Here is a 24,603-nt window from a genome sequence, read left to right as displayed (position 1 = left end):
CAAGGAAAATGCTTCCTTGATGTTGCCACATATGAAAGCAGTAGATTCCATTGTCCACTGTGACCTCTGCCTGTATGCAGTGTGATGTTCAACAAACTTCCTTCTTTTCATAGCGGGATCAGAAGCTACTGGTTCCCAAAAAGGGCAACCATCTCCACTGCTGGGGAACAGCAGAATCTTCTCCACTCCTTGTTCCTCCAGCTTCCTTGTTCTTTGTGAATCGCCCTGGGATAATTCTTCATTCCCACTCTCTTTTGCACCCCAGGTACAAGCCTCTGACATAGTGAGTGAGGAAGAGAAAGCAAGTGACCCAGGCGCAGGGCGGGGGAGGGATGAAAGAGAGCAGCTATGGCTGGAAGCAGAGGAAACTGTTTTATCATCATCTGCTTAATCCTCCTCATCATCTCCCCCCCCACCCCCCGTGGCTGTCACTGATCTGTGGAAGAAGGGGAAAGGAGTTAAGAATTGGTGTGCACCAGTGAGTGGGACGAGACACAAGCAGCAGGGCCCTCCTCCTCCCCCACACAATGGCCTGCAGCTCCAAGATATTCTGTGCCATTTTCTCTTGGAACATGATTAACAGCAATATCTGAACTGTACCTCCCAGGTGCCAGCCGACATTAACCACTTGGAAGAAGGGACTGAATGTAACGTAGCCAAGTTTGCTGACTATACAAAGATGGGAGGAAAAGCAATGTGTGAGGAGGACACAAAAAATCTGCAAAAGGACATAGACAGGCTAAGTGAGTGGGCCAAATTTTGGCAGATGAAGTATAATGTTGGAAAGTGTGAGGTCATGCACTTTGGCAGAAAAAAATCAAAGAGCAAGTTATTATTTAAATCGAGAAAGATTGCAAAGTGTCGCAGTACAGCGGGACCTGGGGGTACTTGTGCATGAAACACAAAAAGATAGTATGCAGGTACAGCAAGTGATCAGGAAGGCCAATGGTATCTTGGCCTTTATTGCAAAGGGGATGGAATATAAAAGCAGGGAAGTCTTGCTACAGCTATACAAGGTATTGGTGAGGCCACACCTGGAATACAGCATGCAGTTTTGTTTTCTATATTTACGAAAGGATATGCTTGCTTTGGAGGCAGTTCAGAGAAGGTTCACTTGGTTGATTCCGGGCTGAGCGGGCTGACTTATGAGGAAAGGTTGAGTAGGTTGGGCCTCTACTCATTGGAATTCAGAAGAATAAGAGGTGATCTTATCGAAACATATAAGATTATGAGGGGGTTTGACAAAGTGGATACAGAGAGGATGTTTCCACTGATGGGGGAGACTAGAGCTAGAGGGCATGATCCTAGAATAAGGGGCCTCCCATTTAAAACAGAGATGAGGAGGAATTTCTTCTCTTACAGGGTTGTAAATCTGTGGAATCCACTGCCTCAGAGCTGTGGAAGCTGAGATATTGAATAAATTTAAGACAGAAATAGACAGTTTCTGAAACGATAAGGGGATAAGGGGTTATGGGGAGCAGGCAGGGAAGTGGAGCTAAGTCCATGATCAGATCAGCCATGAACTTACTGAATGGCCGAGCAGGCTCAATGAACCGTATGGCCTACTGTTGTTCCTATTTCCTATGTTTTTATGCTCTTCTTAACTTACCTTGCACCTCCACCCATCCCTGTCTCTATCTACATTACCACATCCCCTTCTTAGTAGCCACCCCTCACACTCACCTTCATCCTTGTCCAATCATACCAACTAACAACACTCAAGGGTAGGCACTTGGGTCTTTTAGCCAATGTTTAAGTAAAGTTTATGTTAATGTGTTGTCAAACATTGAAATCTTTATTTTCAACACTTTGCGTTTTTCGACAGATTTGTGGGCATCTTTGGAAGTGGCTTAGTGAGTTGTAGTGAATGGTGAGACATAAGGGTACCCCCACACCATGGTGATGAGTGTGAAAGGAATGGCTTGGGCTTTGTAGGGATGCTTTATGGAGCTGGTGTTAGATAGTGACAGCCAGGGCTTTCAACATCAAGTGAAATAAATGTGCCCTGGTGAGGCCAATCCTGGCCTCCCGGGCAGCAATGTGGTCAGGTTGCTGATGCCCTGTGTCCTATGCAACATCAAGTGATTGTGGAGAAGGTTGGTGTTGTTGTTGGTGATGCTGGTGTATTTAGTGATGTTGGTGTTGGGGCTGATCATGGTGGGATTCTGAGGACCAAAGTGAGATTTTTTTCCAAGGGCACCAATGCTGCTGGAATAGATGGCAGGTGAGTTTGAGATGACAGAAGCGATCTGTCAATGGTGAGAGAGGTTGCTCCAAGGAGGTGACAGTGAATGGAGAGTTCACTGCAAACACTTATGTGATATATTCACAGAGCACAGCACACACAGCTCCTAACAGAGCCTTTTGAACAGCCTGGTTCTGTTTATTAACAACTCTGCAGTTGCAGTACATAATACATCCACCTCCACAGTATGGAGCTACAAACATTACAAGTTTACAGACATTACACTTCTCCCTCCTTAATGAAGAAGTTTTTATAACAAACATCATACATAACTTTCATTTTTATACATAACACAGGATATAAACTTATTTTTTTTCCATATTTACAAACTTAACTTTACTACCGTATATACTCGCGTATCATGCGACTTTTGAAGACCTAAATTGTAACCTAAATTTGGGGGGTAGCATGATACGCGAGATACAAAACTTGCGGGTGTGAAGTGCTGGCCAAGATTAGGCTGTTAGGCTGTTAAGCAGACCGTATCCATTTACGGTAAATCAAATAGTACATATGTATATCAAATAAAGATGATTTTGATAAAACTGCTGTTTTACTTGCTGATACACACGTAATGTTTACACTTTTTCTTCTAATTCTTTTGGGAGTTTCTGTGCAATTTTTGTTTTTCTTCTTAACACAAAGTCATGTCTTTTCATGAACCGCGTACACCATCCGGGACTTGCAGTAAACACACGAATGCCCATTTTTCTTGCTTCTCGTAAAGCATAAAGTCTTATTTTAGATCGTGTTATAATATAACCATTTTCTCGATTTTCGGACACCCACTTTGATACTTTATCTTCTAAATGCGGCCAATGACATTTCAACCCGCGATTTGCGCATTTATAGGAAGGAGTTTCCTTCAATTTTTCTTTTTGTTTTCTCCAGTTTCGGACACAGCTTTCTCTGACACCAAACAGCTTTGCAGCTTTAACGTTGTTGCTTTGTTCCGCTTCGGCAACAACTTGCAGCTTAAATTTGGCAGTATATTTCTTCGCAGATCTTTTCTCCATAGTGGCTAAGGGTAGAATGCAAAACAGCTGTTTCTCATTCGGTTGTTTACGGCGGAAGAGTCGTTTCATGATTCGGTTGTTAAGGTCTGTATTCGATCGTTGTTATGTGTTAGGATACTTGTTACGTGTTGGGTACTTGTTAAACTTGTTTGAAAGCCTAGCCTAGTGTCATCTGGTATCTCAAAAAAGTGACTCGCATGATACATAAGATATATGATAAAATCATGTTTTGGGGACGAAAATTTAGGGGTCGCATGATACGTGAGATCGTAGGATACGCGAGTATATACGGTACTTGTTTTCTGTTTCAAAGAGGATACCTTCGCTCTCGAACAGAACTTCCAAACACAGTGTCGATTTCACACTCATTCAAGGCTCATCCTGATGAACGTTTTCCTCCACAGAATTTCCTTGATTTTCATTTGAACTCACTCTAAATTCAGGCTCTTTGTTTTCCTGACTCGGACTCGGACTTTCATTCTGATTCTCTCCTGGATTTGTTTCCAGTACATTGGATTTAGGATTTGCTACTGGTGTATCAAAACTATCTGATGAGTCAGAAATAATTGAATCATTCCCACCTTCAACTCCTTCCATGTCTGCAGGTAAAATATGATCAATATGAACAAACCTAACCTGTCAGTTATCAAACATCTTTACCAAATATGTGCGAGGACCACATATCTTCACCACTTTTCCAAGTAACCACTTTAACCATTTATGATGATGGTTCTTCACTCCCACCTTCTGGTTTACTTCTTGATAACCTCATCCGTTGATGAAAATCTCACTCCAATCCAGCTTCAGTGAGCTCAACCAATTTCTTCCTAGTAAGGCAGGCTTGTCTCCTTTCACTACTATTAGAGGCACGTTCTGAAATTGATCTTTATATTTCACCAGTACAGTGATACGACCTACCACAGGAATTTTCTCTCCCGAGTAGCCTCGCAGCTTTATCTTGGATTTCTCCAGTTGGAAATCACGCAATTTGTTGAGGTACAGCGACTCCAGTACTACACTCACGGATGCACCCATGTCGATTTTCATTGGTATCTTGAATCCCACAACAGCTATTTGGATTTTGATACTTTCCGAATCGCTGTCCATTAACCTCGTGCTCCTGATGATGTGTAACTCTAACATCATCTCGTCCTGTTGTTGTTCTTCCATGCTATGTAGTCTCTTGGGATTTCTACTCATAGCTTTGAACGCTGGACTCATAGCTTTGAACACTGATTTACCCTTCAGTCGGCATGCCTTCGCAAGATGCCCAGTCTTCCTGCAGAAGAAACACTCTGCCTTCACGTATGGACAACTTTGAGCAATGTGTTATCCCAGGCACCTATAGCATGACTTCGATGCTCTGTTCGAATTTCCAGTTTCTGAGACTTTGTGCCAACACCGTCTTTTACTTTGAACCTGCAATTGATTTACCTCGGTTGACTGACGACCGTAATTATTATTTAATTCTCGGGAATATTGTTCGGCCATGCCCATTGACCTCGGTGTCTGACAAGCAATCTCAAAAGTCAAGTCATCCGTCGTCAATAACTTCCTTCTGATCGCATCATTTTTCACCTCACAAACAAAACGATCCCGTAATGCTCGGTTTTGAAAGTTTCCAAAATTACAGTGCATCGATAGCTTTTTTAATGCTATAATGTAATCACTGATACTTCCATCAATCTTTTGATTCTGAATCCCGAAATGATAGCTTTCAGCAATTTCTAATGGTTTGGGTTTATAGTGCTGCTCCAGCTTTGTTAAAATCTCTAAGCGTTGTGTCCTTTGGCTCGTCAGGCACAAGCAGATTTACAAGGGTTTCGTATAATGCCAGACCCGCCTCTGATACGAAGATTGTTCTCTTACATTCCAACACAGCCCGGTTCTGGACTGCATTGTCTGGAACTTCGATTATGTTATTTGCAGTGAAATACATTTCTAGCCGATCCACATAAGCTTTAAAACGTTCTCGGTCGTGTCTATATTCCCCCAAATGTCCCATTACACCTGCCATTTTAATCTCTAGCTGTTCACACCATGTGCTGTATTTTACCTCAGATATATTTCAGCTTTTTCAAAAGACAGAAACTTCCAAAGTCTCGGTCAGCTGGCTGAATCCCTCACCAACAAAATTTAAGCTTTAAATCATCCGAAAAATCCCATCTCAATTGTCAAATGTGACATATTCACAGAGCACAAGCACACACAGCTTCCAACATGGCAGGCAGCTCTGTCGGAAGCCTCCGGAACAGGCTGGTTCTGTTTATTATTAACTCTGCAGTTGCAGTACACAATATGTCCACATCCACAGTGCGGAGCTATAAACATCACAAGCTTACAGACATTACAACTTCCAAACTGTATATAGCTCAAAAGCTTCTTCCAAATCCTGAAGGCTTCAGCTTCTGACATCAGAAAGTGAACAGCTGTGAAATGGTAGCTTTTATGCCACTTTTGCAGCTGCCAACTAGCCAAAGTAATGTAGAGTCACTGAGAATCCGACACACTTACCAGGCATGTGCCCTGAGCTACGGCAAACTCATCAAAAAGTTGGTAAAATTGTAATTGCCTGCTTTTAATCCTCTCAAGTTGAATTTTACTACCTGTTCACTACCTTAATTAATTTAGTATCAGGTCTGCGATACACAGGCAGACCCGATAGTTGAGAAACTGACACGAAAGTGGGTTCAGAACAGACTTCCAACCCACTGTCAATCAGAACCAATTTGACAGCCTCCAAATCCACACTCGCAGGCCTGGGAAGGTTCCAGCCACACTATGAAACAGAATGGCTACCAGAAAATGCGATTGGAATAACGGTAAGAGATGGATAACATGAGTAGACCTGGGGTGAACTTCTAAATGCACCGTGCTGTGTTTCAAATTTGCATCTATTGGGGTGATTGGGAGGGAACAGCATAGAATATAAAGCGACAACTTGAATTATTTGGACAATATAACCTAAATGATTTGCGGCAACATCAGACTGCTGACCATTGTCTGTCCACAATAAGTTGGAGCACATCCACATTTTTATTCTTAGCTACTCTCTGGATGACAGTGTGAGAGAGTTGAACCTTCATGGGCCCTAGCCCAAAGCCAATGAGCCCATTCTGAATGCTGGTAATGGAATCATGTTCATGGGTGGGGCAGGCACATCATTGGTGACCACCCCAAATTGCTCTGACTGCAGAGAAGGGCTTGGCGAGGCCCCAAGGAAAGTTCTCTTCTTTGGCTCGTGTGCTCTCAATGAATCAAGCAGGTCTCATTAGTAAGGGTCCTCTCCAGGATCGACTACCTATGCTTAGAAAAGATTTGGGTCTCTTAATGCCCTCAGTTGGGCTCACACTAACTTTCAGCTGGAGAGAGTCCACGGAGGCCGAGGAGGGCAGAAAAAGTAGAATTCCCAAAGACATGCCTACCTGATCTGGGTAGGGAGGAGCGCAGATAGAAGCTCCGCCCATAATGTCACAAACAAAATTTAAAGGACGACAGCTTTTTAAAATCCATTCATCCAAGATGAAGGAACATAACATGTAGGACCGAAAGAGACAATTATGATTGATCTGACCAGTCTCAATCTTCTAAATATACCATACAATGCTCAATTTCTCCTACCTCTCAATTGCGTTCTCAAGCATCTATCCAGTTCCCTCTTGAGTTTGCCAATACTATTGAATTGTTCATCAACCCACCATACCAAAATTTGAGTAAGAAGTTATCTTTTCATTGATACTATCTATATTGACCAGACAATCAGGGAAAGGTGCAGTGTGCAGAGCAGAAATGTGGCACAGACTGAAGGTGGATTCTGACTTTATGCTGCCAGTGTTGTATCAAAATGCAGTCCACTGTGGTTGAAACTGCTCCAGACAAAAATGTATGTTAATCTACAAATATGATTTCCATGGATACCATAACCGAATCCGCTTATTTAAACTGCAACATACCAGAGGAAGGTCTGTCAAGATCTTTTTGGCAGCACCGGTAAATGTAACAGCCATGAGAGCTGGACACGGTTCTCCATAAAAGGCTGGGAGGCCACTGTGCGTAATCGCACCAATGGCAATTGTATAGATGCTGTTGACGAATCCATCAGCTCCGCAGTGATCATTCAGCAGACCGCCATTGCCAGCTGCCCAGACAAAAATACTGCCCTTGCCTTTTCGCCCCTAATACCAATAAAGAAGCAGACATGAAGAACATTGTTAATTCTCTACACTATGTTGAGTTCACATGAAATAATTATAGAAAAATGTTCTTTCACTAAATGGTCTTTATCAATTCATTTGGATTATGAATTTAAATAGTTGCACGCAAACCATAATGCAAATGCTCAACTGCAGGCAACATCAGGACTGAAGAGATCATTGTTCCCATGCACCACTGGAAAAGACTGAATCAGATTGATGTTGGTTTCAGAAGCTGAGGCTAGCCTTCCCAGCTGAGTTTTCCTTCCAGTTCTACACTGGAATATAATGCAATAGAGTTTCACATCTATACCAGATTAAACTTGTGATAAGGTTTCCAGCATCAATGACTTTATGTTCACTTCAGCTTAATTTGAAAGCAGTGAACTAACCCTATATGATACCGATATTATGTAACATGTTCAGTAACACAATAGTGGCGTATCTTTACCGATATATACTTTGATGAACATTGAAAGACTGGTATCATTCCCTGCCCATTTTGTCCTACTTCTTTTTGGGTCAGTGAGACCTCAACAAAGGCACACAGCCAAGCACATAAATATGCAATACCTTATGTACCAACATTTTCTTTACGTTTGCTTGAAAACAACGATCTGCCTAGCCAGCTCTTTTCACTCGGAGTAGCAGGAGGCTTCCAGTGAAAATTGCAGGTGTGGATGAGGCAGGTGCGAGCGCTGCATGGGGCTAGTATAACGGGCCCTCACCTCAGGAAATCAAGACCTAGCGCTGTACTTATATAACAAAGCACATTAAGGCTGCAGCTATCCTGTAGCTCTCAAATGATTCGCAGCTGGCAACAGCTTGTTTATTCTGCCTGCCTGCAAATCCAATTCTCCGATCGAGGAGAGAGTTCTACGCATACGTGCTGATTACTTACATGCTCAGGTCTCCACTTCTGCTCAAATTTAGAGCATGGGTAGTAGTATCTGCTTTCTTAAAACATTTAAATAAACTTTGATTCAGTTTATGAAGTGTCCTGGAGGTCAACTTTTTAAATTGGGGGTTGAAACCTCACTGGAGTTGTAATTCGTGTGATGTCAAAATTGAGATGTTGTTTGATTGCCAGCTCCTGTGGGTGTCACACAGGAGACGGCTATGATGTCAAGTCTGCAAGAGCTCTGTAGGTACAGAGAGTCATTTTCCAAGTATGAGGTGATGGCGATGAATCTTCGCATCACTGCATGCTCAGAAAATTTACATCATCGCTTTTGCATTGCTTCAAAGTGTTTTCGACTTTGCAGCAATGCACAAATGGCAGTTTAACTCCAACATTAGAGATGCCACAACATTGCTTTGCAAATACAACCTGTGGTGTGACCGGGAGACTGGATGGTGCACTGGATTGGAAAACTCTCCTTTCGACTCTGAGACAGTTTTAAATATAGCCAAGACTAGGGGCTCAAGTTTCGGCCCGAGTTGCTCCTATTTTTTTTGGATCAACTAGTTTAGAATGGAGCATCTTAGAAATTGCAATTCTCGGCATTTAGTTTGCTCCAGTTCCAGAGAGTTAGAATAGTTCCATTTTTGAACAGATTTTTTTTCCAAAAGGGGGCGTGAAGAATGAGAGGGGACCTCATAGAAACGTTTAAAATTCTGACGGGTTTAGACAGGTTAGATGCAGGAAGAATGTTCCCAATGTTGGGGAAGTCCAGAACTAGGGGTCACAGTCTAAGGATAAGGGGTAAGCCATTTAGGACCGAGATGAGGAGAAACTTCTTCACCCAGAGAGTGGTGAACCTGTGGAATTCTCTATCACAGAAAGTAGTTGAGGCCAATTCACTAAATATATTCAAAAGGGAGTTAGATGAAGTCCTTACTACTCGGGAGATCAAGGGGTATGGCGAGAAAGCAGGAAGGGGGTACTGAAGTTACATGTTCAGCCATGAACTCATTGAATGGCGGTGCAGGCTAGAAGGGCTGAATGGCCTACTCCTGCACCTATTTTTCTATGTTTCTATGTTCTATTTCTATGTCCATCCACTTATGCCTGTTTTGCAAGTTTAGGCAGCGAAAACTTACTCCAAACTAACTTAGAATGGAGTAAGTGTAGATTTTTGTACGCTCAAAAAAACCTTGCCTACACTTAGAAATTAGGCGTAGGGAACGCGAGATGGGGGGGGGGGGAGGGAGGTTTACAAACATTAAACACTTCACTTTTACAAATAAAGAGCTATCATCAATAATAAATGATAAATAAATCAATAAATAAACCAATAAATCAATCAAAAAAAATGAAAAATAATAAATAAAAAATCACTCAATAAATAAAAAAAATATTTCTACTCACCTACTGCAGCACCGGGGAGAAGAGGGGGAGGGGGAGGGGAAGAGAAGAGAGCAGGGGGGAGATGATGATGAACGGGGCAGGGGGGAAATGATGATGAAGGGTGGGGGGAGGAGAGAAGATGATGAAGGGTGGGGAGGAGAGAAGAAGATGGTGGGGGGGAGGAGAGAAGAAGATGGGGGGAGGGGGAGGAGAGAAGAAGATGGGGGGGAGGAGAGAAGATGAGGGGGGGTGAGAAGATGATGAAGGGGGAGGTAGAGAAGAAGATGGGGGGGGGGGGAAGAGAGAAGAGAAGACGACAACGAAGCCAGACCCCGCCGAGGACTTCGGGCGGGGCCCGCCCCCAGCGAGAGGCCGGGCGAGCGGGCCCCACCGCCGAGGTGAGATGCGTCATGCGACTCGGCCTGGGATAGGGTCGTCACCCCAGAGACAGGATGCGCTGGGAGGGACGGGAGATACTGCACACGCGTGCAGTTGCCGGCACTGTTTTTGGCGCAGGGCTGTAGCTCCGCCTCCAGCAGCTCCTGCTGCGCCGCGCCGAGGTGGAAATGGGCCTACAGATATCGGAGAATTGCGAGATAAGTATTTGGCGCAATTTTTGTTCTATAAATTAGGTGGACCTCTCCGATGTGCGCCGTTCTATCGGGCGTCCGAAACTTGAGCCCTAAGACTGCAGATGAAAAGGCTCTTAGGTATAGTCAGGTGGGGTGCTTATCCCAGATCCTTGTGGTACAGGCCATCCCCAGCAATAAAAAAAACACTGATCATAACGTGGCACTTCCACACAATTGATAGCGACGTTGCACCAGTAACTGGCTTCTGCTCCCATCAATTTTTATACACAGATTCAAAAATCTATTTTAAAGCTCTTGGAAATTAATTAGAAATCAACAATATAAATATCAGATTTTGTTATTTTGGAGCAACACTGCAACGGTATAATTTCAGGATGGAACTTCAGTTAATATGCAAGTTATTTGAAATCAATGCAAATACTTTCATATAAAAAGGGAAAACACTGGGAATTATGCCCCACTAATTAAGTCTAGTTTTAAAATGTAATTTTCTGTCATTACTGAGGAAATAAAGTACCTTTATTGCTCCCAGGCGCAATGCCTTTTGGCCAAGCCTTTTTGGTCCATCCATTGTTCTGCCATTATCTGTAGGCCCCCAGCAGCAGGAGTAGATGTCAATGTAGTCATTGTTATAGGTGAAAGCTGTAGCTTCCATAGCATCAGTAACAGTCCCATCCAGCAAGCGAATACCTGCCATGTAAAACATGCAGTTCTTTAATTTCACATCTTACAGCTATAATCACAACACATTTTGACACCAAGAGGACTTGTGGATCTTATTTGAAATGAAACCTTTCACCCAGCCCCTCAGAGAGGTGACTTTATGGCCACTGTACAGTATTGCGCAGGTACCTCTGAACAGTATATCCTGTGTTTTGCTCACCTTCTGTTTTAGAATTATCACTAGTCAAACTAAAGCCTGCTAAGTTGCATGGTCAGATCTACATTACAGTGAAGACAAATTAAACTTCCTGGTTTATGCTAACAAGCCAGCATACGGGTTTTCATTTCTGAGGAACTCAGATGGTTTGTGCCATTACTGTTTGACAAGTGTACTTAATGACCATACAATTAACATATAGACTGCTCCAAGTGGTTGAAATCATCATTTATATGATAATGAATGCATACTTTATGCTAATATGTTGACCATTCATACAGATCATGTAGCAGGAAAAATGGAATGGTTGTGAAAGATTGGGAAATTGCCCATTTCCATCTGTTGCGATTAGTTATTCGTTGCCTTTCAGCATTTTAAAATCAACAACAATAGGGTAGTCCCATTCACTAGTACTTTGGTATTGCCCCAATGCGTGTCCTGTACTGTGATATACACCCATAATATTAGCCAATTCAGCTGTTTAGAATTTACTGTCATATAAAAAGCCTAATACACAGATTACAGTTTAGACAAAATTTATTAATTTCCCAATGTTTACCAATGAGCACTAGAACAACAGTCACATTATAATCCTACTGTAAGAATGCAAGTTTGAAATTGAGAATAAAAATGCCATTTTAAGAATCAGCAAAATTATAATTTTTGCCCAGCATGAATCAAGTGAACCGATACAAGGGAATAGTTGCTTGGCAAAACTTCAAGGCTACTTAAATAAAATATATTGGGTACACACTAGTCATCAGCGGCACATAATTTTTCAGGAAAACTACAGCAATGATATTATGAACCCTACAGTAATGAAGTCAAAAGCATATCATGTATGTTTCTTTTTGCACCAATGATTTTTTTTGCACGATTACGAGGTCATGCATCATTTCTCTCCAAAAAGGCTCCTTAGCTTCTGCCACTAAGAGGTGAATGAAACAGCCTAGCATGTCCTGCACACTATTTTTAATTCTATTCTTATAGGAAAGCACCTAGCCTAAACTGGGCTCCTTCCCCGCTCTATGGGGAATGACAGACTGAAATCTCCATCCAGGTATAGTGCATTAGAGCAACGCCTTCCATTGCAGCTTCATAAATGCCTTTAACACCTTTCTGTAAATGTCACACTGCATTGCTCACAGCTGCCAGGGTTGCCATAGAAACAAGTTTTTTTAAAAATTGGTACCTTAAAAACTGCTGCATTAAAAATGGCAATATTTTTCCTAATATTACCAGCACAAGTAGCAGAGAGGGTGGATCTTGTGTCCTTTCATGATTTAGAATACACTCCCTGCAAACATTAGCCCAGGTGCAAGAGTAGGCTTGATGCATGCATGGGACATCCTGTAACCAAGCAGATTTTAAAGGTCTGCTGAAAAAATTTAAAGGCATGCGAGGACAAAAATTGTTTCAGCCTTTCTAAAGGTTGAAAATAGTATTTGGATACGTCAGCCTTTCCAACGACTGCATTGGGGTAAGTAGCAGGCAAAAGTGAAGGGAGGTCAAGCCAAATGTGAGAGCACAAAATAGGGTCAGTGGACAACACACGCAACTGAATGTAATTTCTACCTTATGATATCATTTAAGATCACTGTCTTCTAATCACTCCCAGGTATCCATTATTTTGTATATCGTCAATGAATTTGTTGGAAGTAGAGAAACTACCCACTCTGACCACTACAGAATTCTATGGCCAGTATATATAGAAAATATTTTAATTTTAAATTAAGGGTACAGGAAAAATAATATACCTTATATTCTGTATAATATAAATCATGAATGATTTTGATAAAATAAGAAATCATAAAATGGACAAAGGTCCTCTTGGCAATTTTTTAACCTCCTTGCATACAGAGTATGAATACTTACCCCCAATCCTGGCATTGTAAGCGATACCCACACCACAAAACGAATTGTTGGCCTCCATTGCAATCTCACTGGCACACTGGGTCCCATGTCTGTGTGACAGAACAATAGGTTTACTGAAGAGGCAACTCTTCTTTACAACTGATTTTAAAAGTACAATAATGTCTATAAATACGAGTACAGTATGGGAGTGATTTTTGCTGAATACTTTAGATGCTAAAGAGCCTCTGATGTGGTTTAGCCCACGCTTAGCGCAAGATACCACCTTGGTAATGGTGTTGAAGGGAGCGTTAGGAACGGCCGCCTGGAGGCTCATTAAACAGCTGATTGCCACTTAAAATGCCTCTGAGCATCCATTAGAGACTGCACGGCATTTTGGTGGCTAACACTTCAACTAACGCCCTCTCCTAACTGTGACCAGCTGTTTGGGATTAAACATGGCATTGATGGGGATTTCAAGCGCTGCTTAAAAAGGTTATTCATCATTTCATGTTAATTGCTGCTGGAGCTGTGAAAAGGAACTCTGAAATACATTGGGAGACTTTCCAGGATAGTTTGTCAAGTCTTCAACACTCGAGCAACATTTATTTTACAAATTCTCTGAGGACTTCACCTAAAAAAAAAGTGCGCTGTACTACTCCACCTTATTGGAGTCACCAGGAGAAAAGGAGTGCTTGGTAATGGGAATCTTACTAGTGGTCCCCCTTAGTCTGAATGAGGAATGGGAGGCAGCCAGACAAAGCAAAATCAGCTGCTGCAGGAGAGGGGGGACAGGAGGGCAAGGTGGCGTCCTTCCCCATTGCAGACATCCCTCCTCCTCTGGATCGCCTCCACCAAAACCTCCAGTGTCATATTCAAGGACCTGCACGGTCTCTTCCTCAGCTATCCTGCAAGGTGTCGCTGTCTGCCAGGCAGAGCACTCAACACCTTCAGTGGAAGTGGGTGTGTCGAGCCCACGTATACTGCTCCACAAAAATTGCGTCCAATACATAAGAACATAAGAATTAGGAACAGGAGTAGGCCATCTAGCCCTTCGAGCCTGCTCCGCCATTCAACAAGATCATGGCTGATCTGGCCGTGGACTCAGCTCCACTTACCCGCCCGCTCCCCATAACCCTTAATTCCCTTATTGGTTAAAAATCTATCTATCTGTGACTTGAATACATTCAATGAGCTAGCCTCAACTGCTTCCTTGGGCAGAGAATTCCACAGATTCACAACCCTCTGCGAGAAGAAATTCCTTCTCAACTCGGTTTTAAATTGGCTCCCCCGTAATTTGAGGCTGTGCCCACTAGTTCTCGTCTTCCCCGACCAGTGGAAACAACCTCTCTGCCTCTATCTTGTCTATCCCTTTCATTATTTTAAATGTTTCGAGAAGATCACCACTCATCCTTCTGAACTCCAACGAGTAAAGACCCAGTCTACTCAATCTATCATCATAAGGTAACCCCCTCATCTCCAGAATCAGCCTAGTGAATCGTCTCTGTACCCCCTCCAAAGCTAGTATAGCCTTCCTTAACTAAGGTGACCAAAACTGCACGTAGTATTCCAGGTGCGGCCTCACCAATACCCTGTACAGTTGCAGAAGGACCTCCCTGCTTTTGTACTCCATCCCTCTCGCAATGAAGGCCAACATTCCATTTACCTTCCTGATTACCTGTTGCACCTGCAAACTAACTTTTTGGGAAGATTAGCATGGCCCCTGCGCAAGGATGACACGCAAGGGGGTCGTTCAACCTGACTGCCTGCCTCTCTTCCGCTCTTACATCCGGTCCAGGGTGTCCTTGGAGATGGAGCACGCGGTGTCCACCGGTACGCTCGCGGCCTTCCGCGAGAGGTGGGCACCGGAGGGACTGGAGTGCATCATCACGCCCGGCAACCAAATTTTAATTTGATTTTACGTTTTAAAGTTAATTTGTTTTAATTGCCGGTGTTTTTAGTGTCCCCTTCCCTTTTATAGGGGGCACTGGGGAAAAATTGTGATTTTAGTGCCCAAAGAAAAAACACAAAAAAAAAGAAAAACACAAAAAAAAACAAAAAAAAAGGGGGGGAAAAAAAGGGCCTTGTAAATGTCTGGAGTGTCACCCAGGTCGGGTGGCACCGTTTAATGTTTTATGTTTTGCAGGTGAACTCCAAAAAGAGTTTCATGCACAAGGACGGGTGGCATGGTTTTAATGTTTTATGTTTTTGCAGGTTAACTCAAAAGAGTTTCATGCACAAGGAACCAATCGTGGAGCAGTGAAGGCGTGTCCTGCTGAGTTGGAGCTGTGAGCAGTGAGAGAAGCAGCTAGCAACTTGAGCTCCTGCCTGGAGAGCCCTGAGACCAGCCCAGGAAGAGAAGGAGGGAAGGGGCTTCACCATCACTTTTACCCAGAGGGAGAGGAGGAGAACAGAAAACATTTCAAACATTTTTTTACCATTCTGCAAGGAGTTGGAGAGAGGGGGAAAAGACCAACAACAAACCAGTGTGGAAGGAGGGAGACTCTACATTTATACAGGTGGGTGTGGGTGCATTTCCCAAAAAGACTTTGTTGTATCGGTGGGGGGAGGAAAGAAGACCACTGAGGGCCGGAACATCGCGGGGGGTGTGTGTGTGTGTGGTAGTGTGCGTGGGGGCCGTGCTTACAACTAGGCCCCCCCCACAATTGGAACCCCCCCCACCCCCCCACATTTGCCTAGCCTGGGATAGCTGGAGCTACCAGGCTGAAGATTCTTTAAATCACCAATTAACATCGTTAGGAGTGTGTGCCTGGTGGCTCTAGCTACCCCAGGTGAAGACGTCTTCTCCCCCCACCTGAAGACCAACCCAAAGACTGTGCTTGTGTGTTTTGCCATCTGGGGAGTGCACCCACCCACAGCTGCGAGGGGAGACCTGCCCTCGCAGCCCCCCCCCCTTCCCACCCCTCTTTCTCCATTACCCTCTGTTTCTCCCCTCTCTCTCTGAGAGCCCTTTCTTCCTAATTTAAAAAAAAAAAACTATTAAGACAACTGAGCAGAGGGAGCAAGGCCCCTCCCCAATTACCAACTAGGGGAGAGGTGCCTCATTAAGAGCTCCTCTGCTCAGTCAAACCAAATGAGGCCAATCAAGACCATTAAGGCCTGTGACTTTGGGGTGGGTGTAGCCCTTAAAGGAACCCCGTGATGGCGACCCCATCCACGCCGGTGGCAGGGCCAGCGAAGACGTATGCGCAGGTGGCAACCGCTTCCACGGCACCTCCTGCGCCACCCGCTGCCCTGCCACCTTTCAGACTTATAACCAGGAAACACGGGGTCAAGAGCTACACTCACCCCACAAAGAGCATTGAGGAGTGCGTGCGGGCGATGGCTGGGGTAGTCGGCCCCTCGGCCATTGTAGCAGCCTCCAAGATGTCTGGGAAGGCCGTGTTCTTCCTGGGGTCGGAGCGGGCGGTGCTCCTGGCCCTCGAAAAGGGGCTCACGGTGGGCGGGACGTTCCTGCCGGTGGACCCTCTCGAGGCCACCGCGCAGAGGGTCATCATATCGAACGTCCCGCCCTTTGTTCCCGCTGAGCTCCTCCTCCCTCACCTACACCAACTGGGGGAGGTAAGGTCGGGGATCAACCCCATACCGCTCGGCCTCAGGGAGAGCAGCCTGCGCCACGTGTTCTCCTTCCGCCGCCAGCTCTTTGTCCGGCTGGCACGGGAGGAGACGACGGAGGGGAACTTTAATGTGGTGCACGAGGGGACTGCCTACCGCGTCTTTTGGACGTCGGACGGCGTGCGGTGCCATGCCTGCAGGGAGGTGGGGCACGTTCGCAAGAACTGCCCCGCCTCCAAGGCCGCCAAACCACCGAAGGCGGCCAAGGCTGGCGCCGCCGCCACCCCTCCCCCTAGTTGCGTCCGCGTGCCGGGAGCCGTAGGTGCACGGGCATCGTCGGAGGCCTTTGTTTTCAGGGCCTCCGGCGGGGGGCAGGGAGAGCGTCCGACCGGAAAGAAGGCGCGGAAGAAGGCAAAACATCATGAGGCGGGTCCCCTCAGTGCGCCAGATAATTTGACCACCGCGCTCAGCCCAACCCCGTCACCGGCGAGCGCGGGGTGCCCCGAGCCCGTGCCCGAGCCCTTGAACAACACCACAGAGGGGCCCGGGCGCGGGCAAGAAAAGGAAAAGGGGGGTGCGGAGCGGGAGGCCTCGGCAGACATGGAGGTCTCCCTGACTCCGCGCGCCCCCAGGAACAAAAAGAGGCACCGCCCCAATGAGGCCGAGGGGGAACAACATCCCTCCGCGGAGGAGGCGGTGCCCGCCGCGTGTCCCGCGTCCCCCACCAGCGCTCCCAAATTGCGCTGCAGGCGCGAGGAGTCTGTCCCCGCGGAGGGTGAGGGAGTCGAGGCTGCCCAGCCGCTGCCTCCTGGGGATGGAGTGGAAGATCTGCCTGTCGTGAGGGGCGTGGGTCCAGCGGAAGAATGCATTGCCGCCGGGCCGGGCGTCCCGGGGACTGAGGCGGGCGGGGCCGAAAAGGCCGGACCTGAGCCCGCCCAGCTATTAATCAACTGCTCCCGGGAGTCGCTCGACCCGGCAGAAAATGAAATTAATGTTTTTTATGACACTGTAGATGCTGGGCCGGGGGGTGGTAGCGGGGAGGGGGAGGAACACTCACCCTCGCCCCTTACTTTGGGGAGCCTGGGGATTTCCTATGGCCGGGTCTCTCCTTGTTCCCCAGTTCCTGGGGCGGAGGGGGAACCCCTTCCGCTGTCATTTCCCGACCCAGCACCATTTTTAAAAGAGCCCAGTGGGGACTCCTCTGCCGACGATCCTGGGGGTGGGATCGGGGCAGAGCCAGGGCCGGTTGGAGCGGCCGGTTCATTTGCCGTACCTTGTGCGGTCGATGGGCCGGCTGCTGGCGGCCACCTCCCGGAGGAGGACGGGGACTCGGTGGGGGACGCGGGTGAAGACCTAGAGACCACTGCCAGTGAGGCGGTGGATCTGCTCGCGGCCGCCGCCGAGACCATCCTCATTCCTGCACGGGAACTCCGGGACTTTTTGGCCCAGAGCCGGGGTCGCTGCAACCAAGCCCGACTGGCCCTGGAAAAATGGTCCGAGCCAGAGCTGATCAAGGGGTCTGTCCGCGCCGCCGTTAAAACCTTGGCCGCGGGCGGGCTCTTGACAAAGGCGCAACAGCTTGAGCTGCGCGAGCTCGAGGGACTCCTCGCTGGGCTGCGGAGGGAGCGGAGTTCAACAAAAGACTCCGCTCCCTCCCCCACAATAGGTTAAGGTAGAGGTTGCACTATGCTTTTGCCATGAAGATAACCATAGCCAGCCTCAACATCAACGGCGGCAGAGGGGCACGCCGTAGATTTGACAATTTTTCGCTCCTGCGGGAGGGGAAATATGCGGTGTGCTTCCTGCAAGAAACCCACACCGTTCCGGGAGACGAAGTCACGTGGCTCCTGGAATGGCAAGGAGAGGTCCGCATGAGCCACCTCACCGCCATTTCTAATGGGGTGGCCATCTTGCTGGGCCCGCATTTTCAGCCGGAGATCTTGGGGGTCGAGGAGCCCGTGCCAGGCCGCTTGCTGCACGTAACGGTTCGCCTGGGGGACGTACCGCTCCATCTCGTGAACGTGTACGCCCCTCAGCCCGGCCCGCAGCAAACGCGCTTCTTTGAAGAGGTGTCCGCTCTTCTTGGCTCCGTCGACGTCGGCGACTGCATTGTCCTCGGGGGGGATTTTAACTGCACCCTCGAGGCGCGGGACCGCTCGGGTGCCCCGCAGTGCATGACGGCGATGGAGAAGTTGAGGGACCTGGTCGGGTCCTTCGACTTGGTGGACGTCTGGCGAAATCTCCACCCCGACTCCAGCGCCTTTACTTGGGTGAGGCCTGGAGTTGGATGGTCTAGAGTCGACCGCCTTTACGTGTCTCGGGCGTACGTTTCCTGCGTCCCGGCGGCCTCCATGCGGCCGGTGCCGTGTTCGGACCACCACCTGGTGTGGGCGGAGCTCGCTTCGCTCCGCGCGAGGACGGGGTCCGCGTACTGGCACTTTAACAACCGGCTGCTGGAGGACGTGCGGTTCCAGGACTCGTTCCGTCGATTCTGGTCCGACTGGAGAAGGAAGCAGGGGGGCTTCCCCTCCTTGAGGCTATGGTGGGACGTGGGCAAGGCTCACGTCCGCGTCTTCTGTCAAGAGTACGCGAGGGGGTCGACCAAGAGGCGGGCGGCCAGAGTCGGGCGCCTAGAAAAAGAGGTGCTCGACCTGGAAGCCCGTCTCGGTCAAGTCGTCCAGGGCCCGGCCCTGCGGACGGTGTACGAAGCGAAGAAGGCCGCGCTGAAGGACCTGCAGCTCGTCGGGTCCCGAGGCGCGTTCGTGAGGTCGCGGATCCGGTTCCTGCGGGATCTGGACCGCGGCTCCCCCTTCTTCTACTCGCTGGAAAAAAGGCAGAGTGTCCGTAAGCAGCTCTTGACGCTGCTGGCCGACGACGGCTCTCTCGTCTCGGATCCGGAGGGCGTCAACAACAGGGTCCGTGAATATTACGGGGCTCTGTTCTCTCCGGATCCGTCCAGCGAGGAAGCGCGTAGAGTTTTGTAGTAGGACCTGCCGAAGGTCAGCCCGGAGGGCGCCGAAAATCTGGAAGCTCCGCTAAGCCTGGCGGAGCTGACCGGTGCCCTCGCCCGGCTCTCGAGGGGAAAATCCCCGGGGCTGGACGGGCTGACCGTGGAGTTCCACGGGGCGTTCTGGGACGTCCTGGGGGGCGACTACGCGCGGGTCCTGGGGGAAAGTCTGGCGACCGGGGAGATGCCCCTCTCTTGGCGCAGGGCAGTCATCGTCCTGCTGCCTAAGAAGGGCGATCTCCGCCTCCTTAAGAACTGGCGCCCGGTCTCCCTCCTCAGCACGGACTACAAAATCTTCGCCAGGGCGATGTCTGCTCGCCTTGGTGCCGTGCTGGACCACATGATCCACCCCGACCAGTCCTACACGGTCCCGGGCCGGACAATCCACGATAACATCCATCTGGTCCGGGACCTCATCCATTGTTCCCAGGAGGCTGGTCTGTCGGTCGCCTTCCTATCCCTCGACCAAGAGAAGGCGTTCGACAGGGTGGATCACGACTATCTGCTCGGAACTCTGCGCGCTTTCGGGTTCGGGACGCATTTCGTCGCCCGGATCCGACTTTTGTACGCCGCCGCGGAGTGTCTGATTAAGGTTAACGGGTCCTTGACGGCGCCCCTTCGCTTTAGGAGAGGGGTGCGCCAGGGATGCCCCATGTCCGGCCAGTTATATGCTGTTTGCGTGGAGCCTTTCCTGCGCCTCTTGCGGACGAGGTTGACGGGACTGGCTCTGCAAGGGCCGGGCGTGGAGGTCGTCCTCTCGGCTTACGCCGATGACGTGCTCCTCGCGGTAGAGGATCCCGCTGACCTGCGGAGGATGCGTGAGTGCCAGGAGATTTACTCGGCCGCGTCCTCCGCCAGGATCAACTGGGAGAAATGTTCTGGACTCCTGGTGGGTCAGTGGCGGGTGGACTCCCTGCCGGAGGAGCTCAGGCCTTTTGCCTGGAGCACGACCCATCTCCTCTATCTGGGAGTCTACCTTAGCCCCGACGAGGGAGCCTGGCCGGCGAACTGGCAGGAGCTGGAGGCCAAGGTCGCCGCTCGCCTAGGGCGCTGGACAGGACTGCTCCGAGTGCTGTCCTACAGGGGTCGAGCGCTAGTCATAAACCAGCTGGTGGCCGCAATGTTGTGGTACCGGCTGGTCACTTTGACCCCTCCCCCTGCGTTTGTCGCCAAGATACAGAAGAAGCTGGTGGACTTCTTCTGGAACAACAGGAAGCACAGGGTCTCTGCCGCGGTCCTGAGTCTCCCGCTTGAGGAGGGCGGTCAGTCGTTGGTGTGCGTCAGCGCCCAGCTCGCGACTTTCCGTCTTCAGACCCTGCAGAGATACCTTTACGTCGAGCCCCCTCCTAGGTGGTGTGCTCTGGCGAGGTATTTCTTCCGCCAGCAGCTCGACCTCAATTATGACACACAGCTCCTGTTTGTGAACTTGGGGGGTGCCAGGACCGCCCTCCGGGAGCTGCCTGTCTTTTACAGGGAACTCATCAGGGTCTGGAACAAAGTCTCCACCAAGCGCAGCTCTCCGCCGGCTGGAGTGGCGGCCGTCCTGCAGGAACCGCTGCTCGGGAATCCGTACCTCCACGGCCGAGGTTTTATGTGGCGGTCGGAAGAGAGGGCTGTGGCTGGTGAGGTGACCAGGGTCAGGGACCTGCTCGATGGCGGAGGAGCGGGCTGGATGGCGCCAGACACGCTGGCGCGGCGCCTAAATTCTGCCAACGTCCGCCACGCGGCCGATGCCATCGAGTCGCTAAAAACAGCTCTGGGCCCTGACTCCGTTAGGTGCATCGAGGAGGCTCAAGCACGTGGGGAGATCCCGTCCGAACTGACCCCCGTCCGGACGGAATTCCTCATCGGCGCCAAACCCCGGAACCTCCCTCGGGGGCCGGCGCCTCACAACTTGAGCCGCCTCGGGGAAATCCCCTCCGTGCCTTTCAGTTCCGCGCGGAGGGGTTTCCTGTACGGGCTGCTCCTGCACACCCTCAACTTTGCCATCCTCGCCGGCCGTCCGGACACGCCATGGCGTACCATCTTGCCGTCCGGAGGAGGCGGGGGTCCCCGATGGAGGGCACTCTACGCAGGGATCCTCCCACTATTCATCGGGGACTTGGCCTGGAGGGTGGTGCACGGAGCAGTGCCGTGCAACAAATTTTTAAGCCGGTTCACGGACTCCCAGGCCGCCTGCAATTTCTGCGGTCTGGAGGAGTCCGTGTTCCATGTTTTTATTGAATGCACAAGGTTGCAGCCCCTGTTGCACTATTTGAAGGGGCTGCTCCTGAAATTCTGGCTGCACTTCAGTCCCACTCTCCTGATCTTTGGGCACCCTGTGCGGAGGGGAGCGGGTAGGTCCGAAGGCCTCCTCGTAGGACTGCTCCTGGGCACGGCCAAGGGTGCCATCAGCCGGTCCAGGCAGCGGGCGGTCGAGGGGGTCGTTCAACCTGACTGCCTGCCTCTCTTCCGCTCTTACATCCGGTCCAGGGTGTCCTTGGAGATGGAGCACGCGGTGTCCACCGGTACGCTCGCGGCCTTCCGCGAGAGGTGGGCACCGGAGGGACTGGAGTGCATCATCACGCCCGGCAACCAAATTTTAATTTGATTTTACGTTTTAAAGTTAATTTGTTTTAATTGCCGGTGCTTTTAGTGTCCCCTTCCCTTTTATAGGGGGCACTGGGGAAAAATTGTGATTTTAGTGCCCAAAGAAAAAACACAAAAAAAAAGAAAAACACAAAAAAAAACAAAAAAAAAACAAAAAAAAGGGGGGGGAAAAAAGGGCCTTGTAAATGTCTGGAGTGTCACCCAGGTCGGGTGGCACCGTTTAATGTTTTATGTTTTGCAGGTGAACTCCAAAAAGAGTTTCATGCACAAGGACGGGTGGCATGGTTTTAATGTTTTATGTTTTTGCAGGTTAACTCAAAAGAGTTTCATGCACAAGGAACCAATCGTGGAGCAGTGAAGGCGTGTCCTGCTGAGTTGGAGCTGTGAGCAGTGAGAGAAGCAGCTAGCAACTTGAGCTCCTGCCTGGAGAGCCCTGAGACCAGCCCAGGAAGAGAAGGAGGGAAGGGGCTTCACCATCACTTTTACCCAGAGGGAGAGGAGGAGAACAGAAAACATTTCAAACATTTTTTTACCATTCTGCAAGGAGTTGGAGAGAGGGGGAAAAGACCAACAACAAACCAGTGTGGAAGGAGGGAGACTCTACATTTATACAGGTGGGTGTGGGTGCATTTCCCAAAAAGACTTTGTTGTATCGGTGGGGGGAGGAAAGAAGACCACTGAGGGCCGGAACATCGCGGGGGGTGTGTGTGTGTGTGGTAGTGTGCGTGGGGGCCGTGCTTACAACTAGGCCCCCCCCACAATTGGAATCCCCCCCCACCCCCCCACATTTGCCTAGCCTGGGATAGCTGGAGCTACCAGGCTGAAGATTCTTTAAATCACCAATTAACATCGTTAGGAGTGTGTGCCTGGTGGCTCTAGCTACCCCAGGTGAAGACGTCTTCTCCCCCCACCTGAAGACCAACCCAAAGACTGTGCTTGTGTGTTTTGCCATCTGGGGAGTGCACCCACCCACAGCTGCGAGGGGAGACCTGCCCTCGCAGCCCCCCCCCCTTCCCACCCCTCTTTCTCCATTACCCTCTGTTTCTCCCCTCTCTCTCTGAGAGCCCTTTCTTCCTAATTTAAAAAAAAAAAACTATTAAGACAACTGAGCAGAGGGAGCAAGGCCCCTCCCCAATTACCAACTAGGGGAGAGGTGCCTCATTAAGAGCTCCTCTGCTCAGTCAAACCAAATGAGGCCAATCAAGACCATTAAGGCCTGTGACTTTGGGGTGGGTGTAGCCCTTAAAGGAACCCCGTGATGGCGACCCCATCCACGCCGGTGGCAGGGCCAGCGAAGACGTATGCGCAGGTGGCAACCGCTTCCACGGCACCTCCTGCGCCACCCGCTGCCCTGCCACCTTTCAGACTTATAACCAGGAAACACGGGGTCAAGAGCTACACTCACCCCACAATGAGCATTGAGGAGTGCGTGCGGGCGATGGCTGGGGTAGTCGGCCCCTCGGCCATTGTAGCAGCCTCCAAGATGTCTGGGAAGGCCGTGTTCTTCCTGGGGTCGGAGCGGGCGGTGTTCCTGGCCCTCAAAAAGGGGCTCACGGTGGGCGGGACGTTCCTGCCGGTGGACCCTCTCGAGGCCACCGCGCAGAGGGTCATCATATCGAACGTCCCGCCCTTTGTTCCCGCTGAGCTCCTCCTCCCTCACCTACACCAACTGGGGGAGGTAAGGTCGGGGATCAACCCCATACCGCTCGGCCTCAGGGAGAGCAGCCTGCGCCACGTGTTCTCCTTCCGCCACCAGCTCTTTGTCCGGCTGGCACGGGAGGAGACGACGGAGGGGAACTTTAATGTGGTGCACGAGGGGACTGCCTACCGCGTCTTTTGGACGTCGGACGGCGTGCGGTGCCATGCCTGCAGGGAGGTGGGGCACGTTCGCAAGAACTGCCCCGCCTCCAAGGCCGCCAAACCACCGAAGGCGGCCAAGGCTGGCGCCGCCGCCACCCCTCCCCCTAGTTGCGTCCGCGTGCCGGGAGCCGTAGGTGCACGGGCATCGTCGGAGGCCTTTGTTTTCAGGGCCTCCGGCGGGGGGCAGGGAGAGCGTCCGACCGGAAAGAAGGCGCGGAAGAAGGCAAAACATCATGAGGCGGGTCCCCTCAGTGCGCCAGATAATTTGACCACCGCGCTCAGCCCAACCCCGTCACCGGCGAGCGCGGGGTGCCCCGAGCCCGTGCCCGAGCCCTTGAACAACACCACAGAGGGGCCCGGGCGCGGGCAAGAAAAGGAAAAGGGGGGTGCGGAGCGGGAGGCCTCGGCAGACATGGAGGTCTCCCTGACTCCGCGCGCCCCCAGGAACAAAAAGAGGCACCGCCCCAATGAGGCGGAGGGGGAACAACATCCCTCCGCGGAGG

The 24,603-nt window shown here is 49.7% G+C and overlaps 1 protein-coding gene across 1 annotated transcript in view; it reads right to left on the bottom strand.

Annotated features, from left to right (window-relative positions):
• Positions 1-24,603, bottom strand: part of LOC139266641 (PC3-like endoprotease variant B) — a gene marked incomplete at its 3' end in the record, with an annotated part of 827,273 nt that overhangs the window by 750,513 nt on the left and 52,157 nt on the right. Inside the window, exons 4-6 of the mRNA XM_070884230.1 lie at positions 13,093-13,230; positions 10,855-11,027; positions 7,215-7,436 (exon numbers count right to left, since the gene is read on the bottom strand). Of these exons, the coding sequence (XP_070740331.1) occupies positions 7,215-7,436; positions 10,855-11,027; positions 13,093-13,230 (533 nt within the window). The remainder of the gene's footprint in view (positions 1-7,214; positions 7,437-10,854; positions 11,028-13,092; positions 13,231-24,603) is intronic.

The sequence above is a fragment of the Pristiophorus japonicus genome, chromosome 7 (assembly GCF_044704955.1).
Source record: "Pristiophorus japonicus isolate sPriJap1 chromosome 7, sPriJap1.hap1, whole genome shotgun sequence".
Classification (NCBI taxonomy): Eukaryota; Metazoa; Chordata; class Chondrichthyes; family Pristiophoridae; genus Pristiophorus; species Pristiophorus japonicus.
Note: the sequence above shows the minus strand (reverse complement) of the source record. Positions and strands in the feature narration are given on the sequence as shown.